Source organism: Salvelinus namaycush, chromosome 35 (assembly GCF_016432855.1).
Source record: "Salvelinus namaycush isolate Seneca chromosome 35, SaNama_1.0, whole genome shotgun sequence".
NCBI lineage: Eukaryota > Metazoa > Chordata > Actinopteri > Salmoniformes > Salmonidae > Salvelinus > Salvelinus namaycush.
The window spans coordinates 28,391,536-28,410,231 of NC_052341.1; the positions used below are offsets into that span (position 1 = coordinate 28,391,536).

At 41.1% G+C, this 18,696-nt stretch overlaps 1 protein-coding gene across 2 annotated transcripts; it reads left to right on the forward strand.

Moving 5' to 3' along the window:
* The first annotated feature begins 1,710 nt into the window (after window positions 1-1,710).
* Window positions 1,711-16,571, forward strand: LOC120029628 (protein FRA10AC1-like). 2 transcript variants are annotated; one of them, XM_038974917.1, is made up of 14 exons: window positions 1,711-1,790; window positions 2,707-2,786; window positions 2,899-2,991; window positions 3,086-3,131; window positions 3,401-3,477; window positions 3,596-3,679; window positions 3,759-3,843; window positions 4,860-4,905; window positions 12,666-12,779; window positions 13,059-13,101; window positions 13,249-13,376; window positions 14,884-14,934; window positions 15,492-15,579; window positions 15,687-16,571. In XM_038974917.1, exons 1-14 carry the CDS (start codon window positions 1,761-1,763, stop codon window positions 15,727-15,729), a joined length of 1,008 nt encoding a protein of 335 aa, XP_038830845.1. In that variant the 5' UTR covers window positions 1,711-1,760; the 3' UTR covers window positions 15,730-16,571. The 2 variants fall into 2 exon arrangements, with proteins under 2 accessions (XP_038830845.1, XP_038830846.1); XM_038974918.1 differs by having other exon boundaries at window positions 15,495-15,579.
* Window positions 16,572-18,696: the final 2,125 nt, after the last annotated feature.

The following is an 18,696-nucleotide window of genomic DNA, read 5'->3' on the forward strand; positions in this document are numbered from 1 at the left end:
TGTAGTCAATGAATAGCATTCTCACATTCCATTTCATTCCAGCCATTACAATGAGCTCGTCCTTCTATAGTTTCTCCCACCAGCCTACTCTGGTACACGATAAGGGTTTAAGAATTTTAATTTAAGTATCGACTGCATCGAGAATCAAACGAGTCGGAACTTCATAGAAATGCTAGTCTGTGCTCAACTCTGTGGATTTCTATGTGGATCTCTATGTGTGCATGTTCAAAATAGACTAGGGGCCTACTGTATTTATATTTGTCTCCATATTTGCTGCTTCTTTTTTTCTTCTCAAAAACAACTTTGTTTTTATTATTAAAATCAGCACCTGAATATCTGATCTTGTGTATTCGGTATTAGGCTATGGTTTGATTCCAGCATCACATTTGTTGGAAATTCTTTGATTTGGCCAATGGTGTTTATATATATCATTGGTTGTGACAGTTTACTGTTAGAAATACATTTAATCCACCTTTCTTTTTGTGTGACACACATTCTCCAGGCCATGTAATTAGAAATTAGAGCTAGAATTGAATAGGATCTCTATGCTCCAGCCCCTCCTGCCCCAATCATAAACGTTCTCTTATACGTAATCAATACGCGACTTTGCCAATACGACACCTGTTGAGGCATTGCAGCTTTATAGTGGGGAACTGCCACCTGCCACTGAGGATAAGGCGGGACAAACTTGCATTAGCGTACTGGGCGAGGTTGAAAGAGAGTTCAAAAGGACATCCTGCGGTCACGGCAACTGGGGACTGCTGGGAGCGAGGAGTGGGTCAGCAGAGGGTGTACAGGTGGACAAATGGGCAGAAAGTGGTAGAATTTGGGGGCCTCCCGGGTGGCGCAGTGGTCTAAGGCGCAGCATCGCAGTGCCTCACTGCATCGCAGTGCCTCACGGTCGCAGCCATGGGGCGACGCTCAATTGGCCTAGCGTCGTGAGGGTTTGGCCGGCAGGGATATCCTTGTCTCATCGCGCACTAGCAACTCCTGTGTTGGGCCAGGCACAGTGTTTCCTCCGACACATTGGTGCTTCTGGGTTGGATGTGCGCTGTGTTAAGAAGCAGTGCGGCTTGGTTGGGTTGTGTTTTGGAGGACGCATGGCTCTCGACCTTCGCCTCTCCCGAGTCCATACGGGAGTTGTAGTGACAAGACAGTAACTACTAACAATTGGATACCACAAAATTGGGGAGAAAAAGGGATACCATTTTATTTTTTTAAGAAAGTGGTAGAATTTGGACTGGGGGAGAGAGAGAGATGGGGCCAGCAATTGCATTGGGGAATGTTCCTCTGTGGCTGTTTACGAAACCAAGTGTAGATGTGGATATGATTGAGGGTAGGAGAGAATGGAATGAGGACGTGAGAAGGTGTGTGAAGAGATATCTACTGTAGATAATTGGTTTTATTCGTTTTTAAGGATATATACAGATGGTTCAAAGGATCCAGTTAGTGGTAGGGTGGGGGCAGGGGTTTATATCCCAGATTTCAACGTTAGAGTATGTAAGCGGTTAACTGATTATGTGTCGGTGTATGCAGCCGAGTTGATGGACATGATTATAGGTTATATAGGTGTCTAGGGCTCTATTTCACTTTCTTAGAGGAACAGGACTAATGAAGATAATTTAATGTAGGTAGGCTGTGACTGGCCTCCAGTATAGTAGGTGGCGGTGTATGCACCTTAACAGTGGAATGCGATCTGCCAACGCAAAGAAGAAGAAGAAGACTTTCCAATGTAAACAAACCGTAGGCTAATTGTGAGCATGGCGAGAAATATGGACAGTCTCGTAAAGGTAGTTGTATCTCGACTTTATCTTAGGTCAGACAAAATGGACTACTTTATAGTGTATTTATACTTGATCCATTTGTTTCATCCATATCACATATCTAGCTGTATCTGGACCTAGTCAACACGCTAGCTTCAATGCTTTATGGCTAGCTGCACATGTTACACATTGTGTGCAACTTAGGAGACAACGCTAGCTACTTATATACTGTACCTTGCCCTAAAAAAATGCATATTGTCGACAGCAATGGCCATGGTCAACAGCAGCAAGTAGCTAAAGCTAGCAAGCAAGTTCCCTGACTTACATTTGGGCGAACGTTAACTCTAGCCAGAGTAAAGTGAGTGCCAATTTCTCTCCAAATGATCAATTCTTTGCTATATGTCAAATGTAGTTACCTAACCAATTCAGTCCCACATCCTGACCTTCACGTTGCAAATGTTGACAAAACAGCATCCTAACCAATTCAGTCCCACATCCTGACCTTCACGTTGCAGATATCACTGCAATGCAGCCCCGGTGTGGTGTTTCATCCAGTCTGCTGAGATGGCCATTTGATTTGATAATTTTTATTTAACTAGGCAAGTCAGTGAATAAGAAATTCTTATTTTCAATGATGACATAGGAACAGTGCTTTGTTCAGGGGCAGAACAACAGATTTTTACCTTGTCAGCTCGGGGGTTCGATCCTGCAACCTTTCGGTTACTAGTCCAATGCTCTAACCACTAGGCTACCTGCCTCCCATGTTGAGTTACACATGCTTCCAAAACAATGAATATTTCATAAGCTACCGTTCCTATCTCTGTAGAATTAGCCTGCCTGTGCTTGATGGCTAAACAATAGATTATAGGCCTACTATCACGAGGGCCTAACAAGCTCTCACAAGCTATATAGCATGATGACAGAAAGATTACCTTTCTTGCAGGTCCATGGAGGCGGAGGGTATGACTCCGACTTCAGTGATGATGAGGGCCAGGGGGAGACGTCTCAACGTGGAGTGAAAAGGTAAGGGCCAGATGATCATATAGCAATCTAAACTCAAATCCAAACAATTAGCCTACTTCAAGATACTACATGCCATTTTTTTCGTTTTTTTTTCATTCATGTTGACTTGCAGGAAACGTGAGGAGGATCTACTGCGGAAGCCTTTTCAGAAAGCAAGACACACAAAGGTGGCACATAGGGATGTTGCCACTCATGAATATGACAGGTACGGTATCGGTCTCTTTCATAATGAAGCATCGTTGCCTGGCGTCAATTATGTTTTCTGTTAGTGACTGCAAGTGTTTTGTGTTCCCACACAGGGAGGAAGCCAGAAACCGACGTCATCACCTGATATCAATGAATGCTGTATCCTTCTAAAATTGATGATGAAGAGCTTTCACAAGTAAGAAAACGATAAAAGGTCCCCCGTCGCAAGTTAGAGTGCATTGTGATTGAAGATTCATGTTTGGGAGTGTGTAGCTGCCAGAATAACAGCAAAGTTCCCCCTGAATGTACTTCACCCAGCAACAATGTTCAATATCTGTTGTTTTTTCCCCCAGGATGCAATATTAATTCAGTTCCTTATTTTTATGCATGATTTTATTATCATTGATTCCCTAACCATTTACCTTCAGTTTGAGAGACATAAAAAGTTTGTCAGTGACTACATATTGTATTATGGTGGGAAAGTGGAGGATCTCAGACGCTCCACGTAAGTTTTGCTTTTGTTTTTAATGTTTCCTAATATGTGGAGTAGAGATCTTCATAATGATACATCTCTGTGTGATATGAAAAAATGCTGACACGTCATTTGTCATTGTAAACCTAAGGGCCAATGATAAATCGGACCTGGATGTGGTGCGTGAAAACCATCGCTTCCTGTGGCGGGATGAGGATGAAGAAGAAATGACATGGTAAGTACTGTTAAACAAAATACTTTTCTTTGCCACTGTTGGAAATATTGGTCACCAATAGCTGCTCTTTTATTATCAGGGAGAAAGAACTAGCAAAGAAGTACTATGACAAGCTCTTCAAAGAGTACTGTATCGCTGACCTAAGCAGATATAAAGAAAACAAGGTATGTGGTATTTTTATATATATACAGTACCTTTCAAAAGTTTGGGGTCACTTAGAAATGTCCTTGTTTTTGAAAGAAAAGCAAAAAAAATGGTCCATTAAAATAACATCAAATTGATCAGAAATACAGTGTAGACATTGTTAATGTTGTAAATTACTATTGTAGCTGGAAATGGCTGATTTTAAATGGAATATCTACATAGTCGTACAGAGGCCCATTATCAGCAACCATCACTCCTGTGTTCCAATGGCACATTGTGTTAGCTAATCCAAGTTTTTAATTTTAAAAGGCTAATTGATCGTTAGAAAACCATTTTGCAATTATGTTAGCACAGCTGAAAACTGTTATACTGATTAAAGAAGCAGTAAACCTGGCCTTCTTTAGACTAGTTGAGTATCTGGAGCATCAGCAGTTACGGGTTTGATTACAGGCTCAAAATGGCTAGAAACAAAGCACTTTCTTCTGGAACTCTTGAGTCTATTCTTGTTCTGAGAAATTAAGGCTATTCAATGTGAGAAATTGCCAAGAAACTGAAGATCTCGTACAACGCTGTGTACTACTCCCTTCACAGAACAGCGCAAACTGTCTCTAACCAGAATAGAAAGAAGAGTGGGAGACCCCGGTACACAACTGATCAAGAGGACATTAGTACATTAGAGTGTCTAGTTTGAGAAACAGACGCCTCGCCTCACAAGTCCTCAACTGGCAGCTTCATTAAATAGTACCTGCAAAACATCAGTCTCAACGTCAACAATGAAGAGGCGACTCCGGGATGCTGGCCATTAAAAATCAGCGGTTTCCATCGACAATAGTCATTTACAACATTAACAATGTCTACACTGTATTTCTGGTCAATTTTATGTTATTTTAATGGACAAAAAATGTGCTTTTCTTTCAAAACAAGGACATTTCTGAGTGACCCCAAACTTTTGAACGGTAGTGTTTATGTAAGTGTGAATACATAGTATTCTATTGGTATTATATGATTAATGAGGATGACTGCACTTTTCCTCCAGTTTGGGTTCCGATGGCGCGTAGAAAAGGAAGTCGTCTCTGGCAAAGGTAGTCTTTATTACATTTTAAATTCAGAGACATTTATACATTATGAATGTATACATTGATGAAAGTTCTGTTTTCTGTTTATTCATTTGTTGTTTATTCAGTTAATTGCTTATACAGTTCACCATTAAAATGCCAATACCTGGAGTCGGGGACATACGTTTGTACCTATCAACCAACAGCTCTAGTCAGAAGTAATTCGGAACTCTACCACTAGATGGCGATAAAGGTCAAGGCGTGCTTACTTTGACTCAGCTTTCAGGGGTTGACAACCCTGTTCTTGTCATACCACATGGCAGACACATAAGGTTTAGTTTACCTCTTTGGATTTCGACTGGGGAGAGGAGGGTGAAATGTATCCAACCACTAAGAATAGTCAGTAAGCTTAGTTGGTGAGCTGATTTCTAGAAGTAGGTGTGGTATCTGGTTGGAACAAAACTCGATGGTACCTGCGGCGCTCCAGGATCACAGTTAACCACTTTTGGTTAACATTAATCTCGGAAACCCAGAAATAAAATCTACCGTAATTGTGTCAGACGCTCGATTAGGTTCTGGGGGTGATGTATGAGAAAAGATACTAGATACTAACTAAACTAGCAAAGTCTCCACTTCCCTAAATGGAAACTCTCAGCCAGAGCATGGATTGGTCATTGCATCCCATTATGTGGAAAATAATCACCAGATAAATGTATTTCCCCAAAACAAATAGATGTGTGATGTCTGCCATTGATGCTTCCAAATAAATCTCCTTCTTCCCTGGTACTTAGGAAGTAACTACACAAATAGAGTAGCCATTCAATTATCCACTTGTGAATTATTTAAAAAAGCTTTGTGGGTGATAGAAAGCATAAATAGAATAGGTTATTGGGAAATGCTACAAGGTGAGTGCACTGAGACACTTTAAGTAATGCATTGAACAGAATGATCTATTCTTGCCACTCCGAGAAAGCTGAATAAGCCAATATGCTGTACCAGATTAAGTCACTCTAGCTAATCCCGCCCTTGTATTTTCGTTTACTGCTATTCTGTAGGCAGTGCCACGGGATTAAAAGGCTGACTCAGAACATCAAAGTTCACAGCCGATGCGCTGTACTATCATTCCCTCTTCAATGGGATGCAATGACCAATCCATGACCTCGAATCCGATCATCTACATGTGTAAGAGGCCAGGCATGTTCTCTCTCTGGCCAATGCTAGTGATACTTTAGTTTCATGCTATCTCTGTGTCACAGGTCATGTTGCTTTGGGTTAGGTCAAGTATTGATCTAAACATGTGTAATGAACGTTAGTTACCCGTTTTGGCCACACTAGGAAAGATTCAGCAACAGCACTTTCTTACTATACACAAGGTTTTATAGCAAGCCTTTTACAGCTGTTGTTTTGCCAAAGGGGTCATAAACCTTTTTTCACCCTCTATACAGCACGGCATTCATTTGATAAGAAAAGGACCCGATGCTTTTCTTAGAAGGATCGTCTCCCCTCAGCCTTATGTTTCTGTCTTCTCCTCACTGGTGGCGGTGTCAGAGGAAGGCCCCAAAAATGGTCAAAGACTCCAGTCACCCAAGACCTAGACTGTTCTCTCTGCTACCGCACGGCAAGCGGTACCGGAGCACCAAGTCTAGGTCCAAAAGGCTCCTTAACAGCTTCTACCCCCAAGCTATAAGACTGTTGAACTATTAATCAAATGGCCACCCGGATTATTTACATTATTTACCCCCCCCTTTGTTTTTACACCGCTACTTCTCGCTGTTTATTATCTATGCATAGTCACTTTACCCGTACCTACATGTACAAATTACCCCGACTAACCTGTACCCCCGCACATTGATTCAGTACTGGTACCCCATGTAGATAGCCTCGTTATTGTTATTTTATTGTGTACTTTTTAAATGATTTTCTTAACTCAATTTTTTGAACTGCATTGTTGGTTAAGAGCTTGTAAGTAAGCATTTCACAGTAAGGTCTACATCTGTTGTATTAGGCACATGTGACATAACATTTGATTTGTTCTCCTGTCTGCCGCTGGAGCGCTAGGGCCCCTAACCCTCTTACCGTCTGAGCCTTAGCATACTGTTTATATGCCATCTGTCTTAGCTAAGACCATGTCTGTCCATCCCCATATGGCAATGGTGTGTCCAACTACTTTAGCATGTGACAATGTGTGCTCCTTGAAACCTAGTTGACACGATTCAACAAAGTGTGTCCTAAATCAACACTGTTGCCAACCAAGCTGGTGTTTGGAGAATCCCCCAGTCTGAAGTACGTAGGGCCTACGTCATGATGAGACTGGAGTGTAAACCGTAGAATCTGTCGAGACTGAATGGGATGCGTGGGATAACGAGTAGTTCCGGTGTTTGGGTTTTGGTCACTGGGTTGTTTGGATGTGTCAGGATTGGGTTTGGCTGAGAGGTTCCTTTTGCAAGGGCGGAGACTTCGCAAACCAGAACTCTCCATTTGTAACAAGTATAGACCCAATTACGCAAGATTTTAGTTCTGCGTTAACCGAGATTAGTACACGTGAAGATGTGTTGATCAAGCAAGGTCAGTAGTTCATCTTTCGACATGTCTGTCTGCAATCAGTTTGTAATTCCATGAGTTGGATACTTTCTGTTCAAAGGTCCCAGACATAAAAACATGTACGTTTATATAATATTCAAATTAGTTTATTTTGCTCACTTTGAAACAGCAGATGTCTTTCAATATCGTAACAGGAAACCGGTGTAAATGGTGAGTTTAATAATAGCAAACATGGAGAGTACAGAACAAGAGAAGCATCCGGACATAAAAACTCAACCAATACTGCCTGAAGAGAGATGCTAGGGAGTGCTAGATAAAGGGGAAGTAATCAGGGTAGTGATGAAGTCCAGGTGTGCATCGTGATGGGTTGCCAGGACCGGTGGTTAGTAAACTGGCGATGTCGAGTGGGGGAGCAGGACCCCCAATTCTGAGTGTTGGGCCACTTAATCACTGTTGACTCAAGTAGCATGAGCATTGGTTTTTATAAACAATATTTGTGAATTATTTACGACATAATCATCATTTATCTCTATTATGGCGAGAATGTTTAGACCACTGCGCTACTCGGGAGGCTGTAACCATCCACATCTGATGCTGTGAGTGCATACCGCTGGTCAAAGGCGAGCGATGAACTCTTTATGTTAATCGCTCATGTGAACTACAATCCAGAAGCTGTGTTTGAGCGTTTAGAAACGTCAATAATCATTGCTTGCGATGCAGCTTTCAAAACATATGGCCCTTGTCTTTTGTCTGCGAGAAAGAATCCTTCAAATAAAAAAGCTACACTTACTGTAGCAGTTTTGCACAGATCCATACATCTGTGAGTGCCTCCATCCGGAGAAACTACACTTCCTCTACACAGAGTTACGCTTATACACAGGTGTTTGGCACATGCTAGATGGCTAATTAGCACAGCTGGTCTCCTCGGTCTTCTGTCTGTCTTCCGTAAACAAGCGCTGTAACATGGAGATGTCGTGTGGCAACCCTAACTCTGTAAAGGTGTGTTTCAATTGAACCTTTTTTGTAAATGATTTCTTGCTGATATAAAAGATAAGGTCCTTATGCTTCCAAAACCGTACCGCAAGTGATGCGGCGTGTTAATGTTCAGGCCAAGCGTCGAGGGCGCTTAACAAAACTCCCCCGTACAGAAGACGCCTTCGTCCAATGATTCTTAGGGGTAATGTAATGGAACTGAGAGTCGTGATCAAGGGCTAGTTTTGGGAACAGTTGTTGGTGAAACTTTACAGCATGTTTTGGAAAGTTAAACGGCATAAAAGCCAGTTACAGTGTGTCCAAACTAAAAGGACACAGAGACCCAAGCCATGGATCCATTCCAGTGAGGTCATACGCTGTATCTCTAAGACCGGGGCCTCTCCCTAGAGAGTAACTCCCTTTTCATTGCTTAACATGCTTTATAATCACAGCTACCAGAGTCGTTCCACGAAAAGAGTGCCTTTTTGGTAGTGTAATTCTTTTTAAAAAACAGTTTATTTCACCTAATTAGAATATTCTGACATAAAGAGCACATGTTCCACTTCATAAAAAAAACATGTTTTCCTATCTCAAAAGGTCCAAATAAGACAAATTAAAGTAACAGGAAAAGGGCCAATTAAAGATTCAGTCGACCGTAACAGGGTTGATTTGATCTTAAATCAGACATAACTCCCCCTGTGACAGGGGGAATGGAAGCCAGTTGTGTACAAAGCAAGCGTAACAAAAATGTACTTGTTAAAAAAAACGTTTCTTGCCCATCTATTTATGGGTAACAGGGTTGATGTGTTATGCTCGACTCTCAGTTTTCTACCACAAAACACCAACAAAATGACATTTTTTTTTTTGAATCAGCTCACCTTCTTTTACACTATGATTTGACTATTAGACGTTCAATGTTTTTGCTATTAAAACGAGAGTTCAGTTTACGTGACAGGATCGACCTTAAAATGAAGGACAAACGTAAATGAATACGTTATCGTATGAAATAAACATCTTCACAAATTAAATTAAAACTAGGGTTTTACAATGATGGTGAAAACTTGGGAGACATTTTGGGGTTAAGTGGGTTCAAATCTTCCACGAAACTTGACGTGGAACATGCCAGAATGCAGATAGTTTTTTGCCAATTTTTAGTTTTTTGTTCATATAAAAAATATGATGTATTAAATGTTCCATGTGGTTTATATTAAAGGTCACTTCATTAAATATAACAGGCTTTTAAAAGTCAATATTAGTGCACAATTTCAATTTCTACTACTGTTAGAACGACTCGCCAACATCCGGGAGAATGGAGCCTTATCTGGCAGATAAGGTGTTAATAATTAGCCTGCACGTGCAGCTCATGGCATGTAGCCATCTCCAGCGGCCTAAAGTCATGTTGACACTGTCTCTCTAGAAGTGACCTCTAACTCTTGTCGCTTATGCTTTTCCATTGGTAAGTATAATCACAGCTGTCAGCATCGGAGAGAATGGTCTTTATTCTGGCAGATAAGGCGTTAATTAGCCTGCATGTCAAGAAGGCAGCTCGTGGCATGTTGCCAGCTCCAGCAGCCTGGGGTCAGGTGAGGTCTAAGGACTCCTAAACAGCAGGACGACAAGAAAGAAGGGGCGAACAGTCCCGACCGCTCATGACACTTTTCCTCCTGGGCAATCTGGAGGATCCATCATTAAGCCTGCTAAAGATAAACCCAGGTTGTTGATAGCCAATCGGGGTTAAGGCCACTGGCCACTTCCTGCTTCATGTCTCCTGCTGCAGGAGGAGAGGACTAACAGGAGCCCTGGTGGTGCAAAATAAGATTAGACCGCAGCAGTAGGAACCTCGGTAGGTCAACCACAGCTCTTGACTGTTGATCAGAACGGAGGTGTCTTCTGACTAGTCACATCCTATATACAGGGCCTTCAGAAGTAGTAAATACCCTTGACTTATTACACATTTTGTTGTGTTACAGCCTGAATTCAAAATGGATTACATATATTTTTTCTCACCAGTCTACACACACTACCCCATAATGACAAAGTGAAAACATGTTTTTCGAATTTTTTAAAAATTGATTGAAAATGAAATACAGAAATATCTAATTTACAAAAATATTCACATCCCTGAGTCAATACTTTGTAGAAGCACCTTTGGTAGCGATTACAGTTTTGAGTCTTTCCACATCTGGATTGTACAATTATTATTAAAAAAATTCTTAAAGCTCTGTCAAGTTGGTGGTTGAACATTGCTATACAACTATTTTCAGGTCTTGCCATAGATTTTCAAGCCGTTTTAAGTCAGAATTGTAACTAGGCCACTCAGGAACATTCACTGTCTTCATGGTAAGCAACTCCAGTGTAGATTTGGCCTTTAGGTTATTGTCCTGCTGAAAGGTGAATTAATCTTCCAGTGTCTGATGAAAAGCAGACTGAACCAGGTTTTCCTCTAGGATTTTGCATGTGCTTAGCTCCGTTTATTTGTTATCCTGAAAAACTTAACGATTAGAAGCATACCTATAACATGATCCAGCCACCACTATGCTTGAAAATATGGAGAGTGGTACTCAGTATGTGTTGTATTGGATTTTCCCCAAACAACACTTTGTATTCAGGACAAAAAGTGAATTGCTTTGCCATATTTTTTGCAGTTTTACTTTAGTGGTTTGCAGCAAACAGGATGCATGTTTTGGAATATTTTTATTCTGTACAGGCTTCCTTCTTTTCACTCTGTCAATTTATGTTAGTATTGTGGAGTAACTACAATGTCCTATCACATACATTAAACTCTGTAACTGTTTTAAAGTCACCATTGGCCTCATGGTGAAATCCCTGAGCGATTTCCTTCCTCTCTGGCAACTGAGTTAGGAAGGAAGCCTGTATCCTTGTAGTGAATGGGTGTATTAATAACTTCACTATGCTCAAAGGGATATTCAATGTCTGTTTTTTTTTTACCCATCGACCAATAGGTGCCTTTCTTTGTGAGGCATTGGAAAACCAACCTGATCTTTGTGGTTGAATCTGTGTTTGAAATTCCCTGCTCCGACTGAGGAACTTTACAGATAATTGTATGTTGGGGTATAGAGATGAGGTAGTCATTCAAAAGTAATTTTTAACTCTATTATTGCACACAGAGTCCGTGCAATTTATTATGTGACCTTGTTAAGCAAATTGTGACTCCTGAACTTATTTAGGCTTGCAATAACAAAGGGGTTGAATACTTACTGACTCAATATAGTTCAGCTTTTCATTTTTTATTCATTTGTAAAAATGTCAACAAACAGAATTGGACTTTGCTTCCTGAGTGGCGCAGTGGTCTACGGCACTGCATAGCAGTGCTAGCTGTGCCACTAGAGATTCTGGGTTCGAGTCCAGGCTCTGTCGCAGCCGGCCACGACGGGGAGACCCATGGGGCGGCGCACAATTGGCCCAGCGTCGTCCGGGTTAGGGGAGGGTTTGGCCGGCAGGGATGTCCTTGTCCCATCGCGCACTAGCGACTCCTGTGGCGGGCCGCAGTGCACGCTGACACGGTCGCCAGGTGTACGGTGTTTCCTCCGACACATTGGTGCGGCTGGATTCCGGGTGAAGTGGGCATTGTGTCAAGAAGCAACGCGGCTTGGTTGGGTTGTGTTTTGGAGGACGCACGGCTCTCGACCTTCGCCTCTCCCGAGTCCGTACGGGAGTTGCAGCGATGAGACAAGACTGTAACTACCAATTGGATACCACGAAATTGGGGAGAGAAAGGGGTAAAAAAAATAAAACATAATTTCACTTTGACATTATGGGGTGTTGTGTGTAGGCCAGTGACAAAAAACAATATAATCCATTTAAAGTTCTGGCTGTAACACAACAAGGTGTGAACCGTAGAGATACAGCCATGTTTATGCACCTTTCCTCCAATTGAGAGCTAATTTGACTTGATTAGTAGTGACATATGTGATAATGAAGTGCACAGGGGAACACACCCTTGTTGAGCTTTACATTGGCATTTCGCGCATTGTATTCAGACTATCCTACGTGCAGAATTTGCCTTAAAATAGGTATAATACTGGGTGACTTCATATACTTGAAAATATTTCCCCTCAGTCTGTTCTATTTCATGAAACCTGCCTGGATGCAGGTTTCCGAGGGTTTGCAAAAAAAACCTGCAAAATGCAGGTCGTCATGAGAGTACATTGTTTTTACACTATACGGATTATTACTCAGTCACTCTCTATTGCTCTGCTCTGTGTGGTATGGAAATGCAGTTGAATCCTGTTTCTGTTCTATTGACACTGTAGGCCAGTTTCTGTGTGGGAACAAGCGCTGTGAGAAGGAGGATGGCCTGAAGAGCTGGGAGGTGAACTTTGCCTATGTGGAGCAGGGAGAGAAGAGAAACGCACTGGTCAAACTCCGTAAGAGCTCTGTTGTTTACTGGCCGTCTAAGCTAGGGCTGGGACTTTAAATCCTCGCTCCAGTATCATGTTGAAGCAAATCGCATTCGTAAAGCCAGGAGAATAACTCCCTTCTCTCATTGTGATCCCTGAGGAAACTCCGACATGCGAAATAAACTTAGTTTACTTAAAAGCAAAAGTAAATGTAGCGATATCAAGCAGTCTGTCACAATAATCATTTCCTAGGTCATATCCTCGATTCCAATTGTTTGCCGTACTGACAGAGATGGTATTTTCTAGGACTCTGCCCAGAGTGCTCCTTCAAACTCAACTATCATCACAAGTAAGTTGAATCTCTAATTATTCCTTATCAGTTTATCATCATCTATTGAACACGTACCCCACGTTGTGCCCCTTTGTTGTGCTGTCAAGATGTCACAGTTAATGTTTGACGATTGGCAAAATTGAAACAAATGACCTTTTTTTTCAGGAGAAAGGAGGTGATCGCCAAGAGAAAAAGACCAAAGTCGTCTGAGGAAAATGAAGTTGAGCCACAGTCAAAGAGATCCAAGAAAGGCTCCAAGAAACACAAAAACAAACATAAAAAGAGGCAAAAAGGCAAGACTCCACCGTTTCATATCTTTGTACAGCTATGGCTATAGGTTAACAAAAATAACAGGCCATGGTGATGACATTAAAAGTGCAGACGGTGTTTGTACTAATGTCTTGATGGCGTAAAAGTAATTAGGATTTGCCGACTCACACCCATGAATAACTTGCAGTGAGTATACCAAACATTAGGAACACCTTCCTAATATTGAGTTTCCCCACATAACAGCCTCAATTTGTCAGGGCATCGACTCTACAAAGTGTTGAAAGCATTCCACAGGAATGCTGGCCCATGTTGACTCCAATGCTTCCCACAGTTGTCAAGTTGGCTGGATTTCATTTGGGTGATGGACTATCCTTGATACACATGGGAAACTGTTGAGTGTGAAAAACCCAGCAACATTGCAGTTCTTGGCACAAACCGGTGTGCCTGGCACCTACTACCATAACCCGTTCAAAGGCACTTATATATTTTGTCTTGCCCGTTCACCCTCAGAATGGCACTTATACACAATCCATGTCTGAATCTTCTTGAAGCTTAAAAATCCTTTAACCTGTCTCCTCCCCTTCATCTACACTGATTTTAGTGAATTTAACAAGTTGCATCAATATGGGATTATAGCTTTCACCTGGATTCACCTGGTCTGTTTATGTCATGGAAAGAGCAGGTGTTATTGTTTTGTACACTCTGGGCTCCTGAGTGGCACAGCGGTCTAAGGCAAGGCATCTGTGATAGAGGCATCACTAAAGACCCTGGTTCGATTCCAGGCTGTATCACAACCGGACGTGATTGGGAGTCCCATAGGCTGGCGCACAATTGGCCCAGCGTAGTCCGGGTTTGGATGGGTGTAGGCCGTCATTGTAAATAAGAATTTGTTCTTAACTGACTTGCCAAGTTAAATAAAGGTTCAAAATAAATAAAAAATAGGCCTACTACAGTGTTGAGATATTAGGGCAATTTCACGTGAACAGTGACACTGAGACTCAGATTTTTCACTTTTAAAATGCGTGTCAAACAAAAACCAATGATTGCAAAGTTAAACAAACCATACAACTTTATGCACAAGGGCTACTTTTTAAAAATGTCCACTGAAAACCTTACAAAAACACATTTACTTGAAGTATTGTGCAGATGCAAAAACAGAATGATGGTTTGTGCTGTTTGTACCATCATTCTGTTACCGACGTTTTCATCTGCGCTATTCTTAAAGTACATTTGTTTTTGTGAAGTTTTCTGTGGAAATTGTGAAAAGTAGCCCTTATACACAGAGTTGTATGGTTTGTTTAACTTTGCAATCATTGGTTTTTGTTTGATATTTTAAAGTGAAAAATCGGACTCTGTTACTCTTACTGTGGAATTGTCCATTACATAATAGCTGGCTGAACACTTTTAGCTTATTAATGACCCTTCAACGGTCATGTTGCTTTTTTTTTGTTACTCAATGTCAACTGCGCATAGTTGGCTGTCCAAGTTAAACTGACTGATCCCTTCCTGTGTTCCTCTCTCCCCTTGCAGACCACTCCTCCCCCAGTAACTCTGAGGACGACTCCCAAGAGTCAGACAAAGGTACCGTTCCTTCTCACTCTCCACCTCCCTACCAAGTCAAGCAGTTTATTATCTTACACCTTCAGAGCAAGCAGAACAGACTGGCCCTAGTGTCCACATCCATTACAGGTGCCTTTAAATACCTTTTAAAACATGTGTGTAAGCTTGGCCCTTAAGCCTCAAGGGAGTCTTCCCTGCAAAGTCCGACAACGGTCATGCTATTATTGCGGCTTCAGTCCGTTCACACTGTCAGCTGCACTTGAAGTATGGGCCTGCTTACCCTTGGTTGTCGGTTTAACATAAGTAAAAGCAGTCGTTGCACACGAAGGCCAAACTCTAAAGCCACGGTGCAGACCAAGGGCCATCTACTCTTATAAGTTTAAGTCGGGACTTGACTCTTCAGACCCTCTTCAGACCTTAAGCGCTGTACCTATTTTTTCATGTGCTGCAGCAATCCCTCAGTTGAAGCTTGTTATTACGTGTTTGTTTATGAAAGCATTATGATTGAATGTAGTACATGAAAATCTCTTGATGAATAACATTTTTCTGATTTGTATGGTCTCCTTCCTGCCCTGTAGCAGAGGGAGAACACAGTGAGGAGCCAGAGAGCCTGTCAGAGGCAGACCACTGGAAAGGCCCAGCCCCCACCATGGAGGAGAAGTCCAGGTGAGCTTAGTACTCTCACATTAGCTCACCTTTACAATGTCCTGTTAGGCCTTTGGCCACTAATACCAGCCATTTAAAGTCTGACGTGACTATTTTCTGTCTTCCAGTGAGGAGAAGTTTGACGAGTACTTTGAGGACATGTTTCTTTGACCACCCTGGCCTTGGATTTCTGTCAGCAAGAGTCTACGTGTCCAGACATTGATGTAATTGATTTGGTGTTCGAAGTTGTCCTCGTTGAATATTTTAGTTTATCTGAAGCTAAATAAAATCTGTTTTTTTAATAACTGAAATAAAGACTACAATATGCATAGAGTGCCATGTAAAACCACAAAGAACTCCCAAGAAAGATCAATATCCGAAGAGAACTAGAGGAAGCAAAACATTCAACCATGGTAGTAGAGAGACCAAATAAAAGCCAATGCATTGGAAAGTGCATGTATTAACACATTGTTAATGTTCTTCCTGTAGGGTTATAGTTAACCAATGTTCTGTCTGTAGGGTTATAGATGTCCAAACCATATGAACCAATGTTCGATGGTGTAGCGCTACGATTAGGAAGCTGTGAATTATGCCTGGAGTGGCTCGTGTGCTCTTTTCGTCAGGAAGTTCAGTTGCGTGCCCCTTGCCCGGGGATTAGACACAACGGCTTTAATCTTCAGTAATTACTCTTCTTTCTGAAGCAGTCCACAGATACACTGAGTCAACGCATGATAACCACTCATGCAGGTTAAAGAGGAAGTCAACCATAGTACCTATTCTACTTTGATCGGTGTTTCTCTGTGCTAATAAATATGCCCTACTACCCAATCAAAGCGTTTGGATCTCATATTACAATACTGTAGGCCTATGTTGTCACAGAAATAAGATTGCATTGATTGAATAACATTTTGCTCTGAATTGTCCTTGATTGAAAAATGTACACTGTCTTACATACTATATGTGTCGTGTAGTTAATGCAGTATACTGTAAAATAAAAAAATAAAAAAGCTGTATATGATGACACGGGATGATAAGGATCAGGAAACACCTCATGCAGACATCGCTCAAGGTGCTTACTCAAATTGCGTCAAAGTGCATTGGTCTTGACAGCAACGCAATTGGCTGATCTTTTCCCAGGGCTAATCCAGCTTTATAGGGTAATCTCCATGCACTATACAGGGAGTCATGAGGACTGTCTACCCCAAAGTGTTTCAAGTTAGTCTACTGTATATCAATGTGCTATTCCATTTCAAGGGTACTGGGTAAAATTGTTCAATTCAGTGGGCAAGTTTAAAGAATGTGACAAGAATCCCACAGACTTTGATGAATGCCTTTATTTTGTTAACATGTTACATCTTATGACACGTACATACAGTAGAATTCATTTCATCAGACATCAAATGTCAAATTCTAATCTCTCTCAATGATAACGCAATAGAATTAGTAGATATACATTTTGTGTCCTTTAAATGTACGCGCAGAATAGATTGTCACTTTCCCACACTGCTTCTCATACTGTTCGCCTTATCCCATTGTGGAGCCCAAATCCAAGCAGCCTGTCCTGCCTATCACCTCTAGGAACAGAAATTCAGAGAATCCATTTAAGATGTAGAGTGGCTGTCAAAGCCACCCTCATTGGATTACTGCTCTTAATTGATTTTCCATTGATTTAGTGAGGGCACGTTGCATAAACAAGGAAGTCAAACTTTGCCTGCCCTGTGTTCCCTGCTTAGGGCTACTCACGGATGTCTCCACAGATGTCTTGGCCACCTGTTACAGTAGGTCAAAAGGAGATTGCTTGGCAGGATTTCTAAAGGAGTTTTTCTTTATGTAATCCCGTTACAATTCAGTTGGCTTCATCAATTCACTTTCTCATTGTTGCTTAAGTTAATTTTACACCGGTCCTCAAATGGTCAAACAAAGAGAAGAGGAACTTTGGCCTGACTGAGGCCACATTGCAGGCTTGTCCCCATCAAACAAACATGGTGCCTTTCACACAGAGTAGATATAAGACTTCGGTAGCCTGCTTTATCTACAGTAAGTAGGGTATTTAAAGTTTCAAGCTGTGCAGATCTCGAAAGCCGACTGACAAGTAAACTCAATCCCATCAAATCATCTTATGGTCAGGTACCTGAAGATATTTACGACGGTGATGGAGCCTTTCCAAGGATTGCCTCCTAATAGCAAGCAAAACAGTTGGGGGGATTGTAAGTTTCATTTTCACATTTATGTGATGAACTACATTTCTTTGGAGCATAAACATACATGATACAGTAGCATAATCTCCATTTTTTTTAAGGTTATTGAATTGCAATTTATGATACACAAATATATTATCGTCATATATATTACATTTTCAAGTTATTGGGGAAATGTGCAGTTTAAAATTGAACACAATGGATACCTGATGCTCAAATGTGACTTCGCACCATATCAGTCCATACAATCTAAAGACTTAGGCTTTGGACTGACTCACCTCCACTCTTAAAATACATGAAGTAGAAAATCTCTGACAATCAAAAAATATATACTTTGCATATTAACATAAATGTAACCTCACAAGGCTCAGGAGTGTGTACACGTTTTGAGCATTGCTATTGTATTAGCCCTCGGTAAAGTCAATTGTCATTTGCTAAAACAAGTTAAAAGTTTGAGTTTTGGGAAGAGGCTTGTGCTCTTACAGTAAATCATTCTAAATGAACAGTGACTTTCAACAGAATTTGTTTGTGTTATTTCATACTCATATTTGTTCTTAAAATTCCTGAAATGAGTTTTCCTGTTCTAATAAAACAGCTCAGTTATAAAAGTTTGTCCACTGAACTATCCCCCTAATATCTTTATGGATCATCAGAGTATGGATAAACATGTACAGATAGATATTTCCCAAAGCAGAATACATGTCTAAATAAATTAAATACATTATATGCCATTTGACAGATGTTAAGATGTAATGTTTGTTTCATTACTTGGATTATGTTAGTTGTCGATAAAGTCGTACCTATAGTTATCTGTGAAAGATAAGCTCTACTTTAAGTGCGCTGTCAAGATATGGTAATGCGTCAGCTGCTGGTACATCTGCGATGAGTGTGTTGATCCATCAGGATTGGCTTATCAAGTCCTGAGAATGAGGGGAAGTGA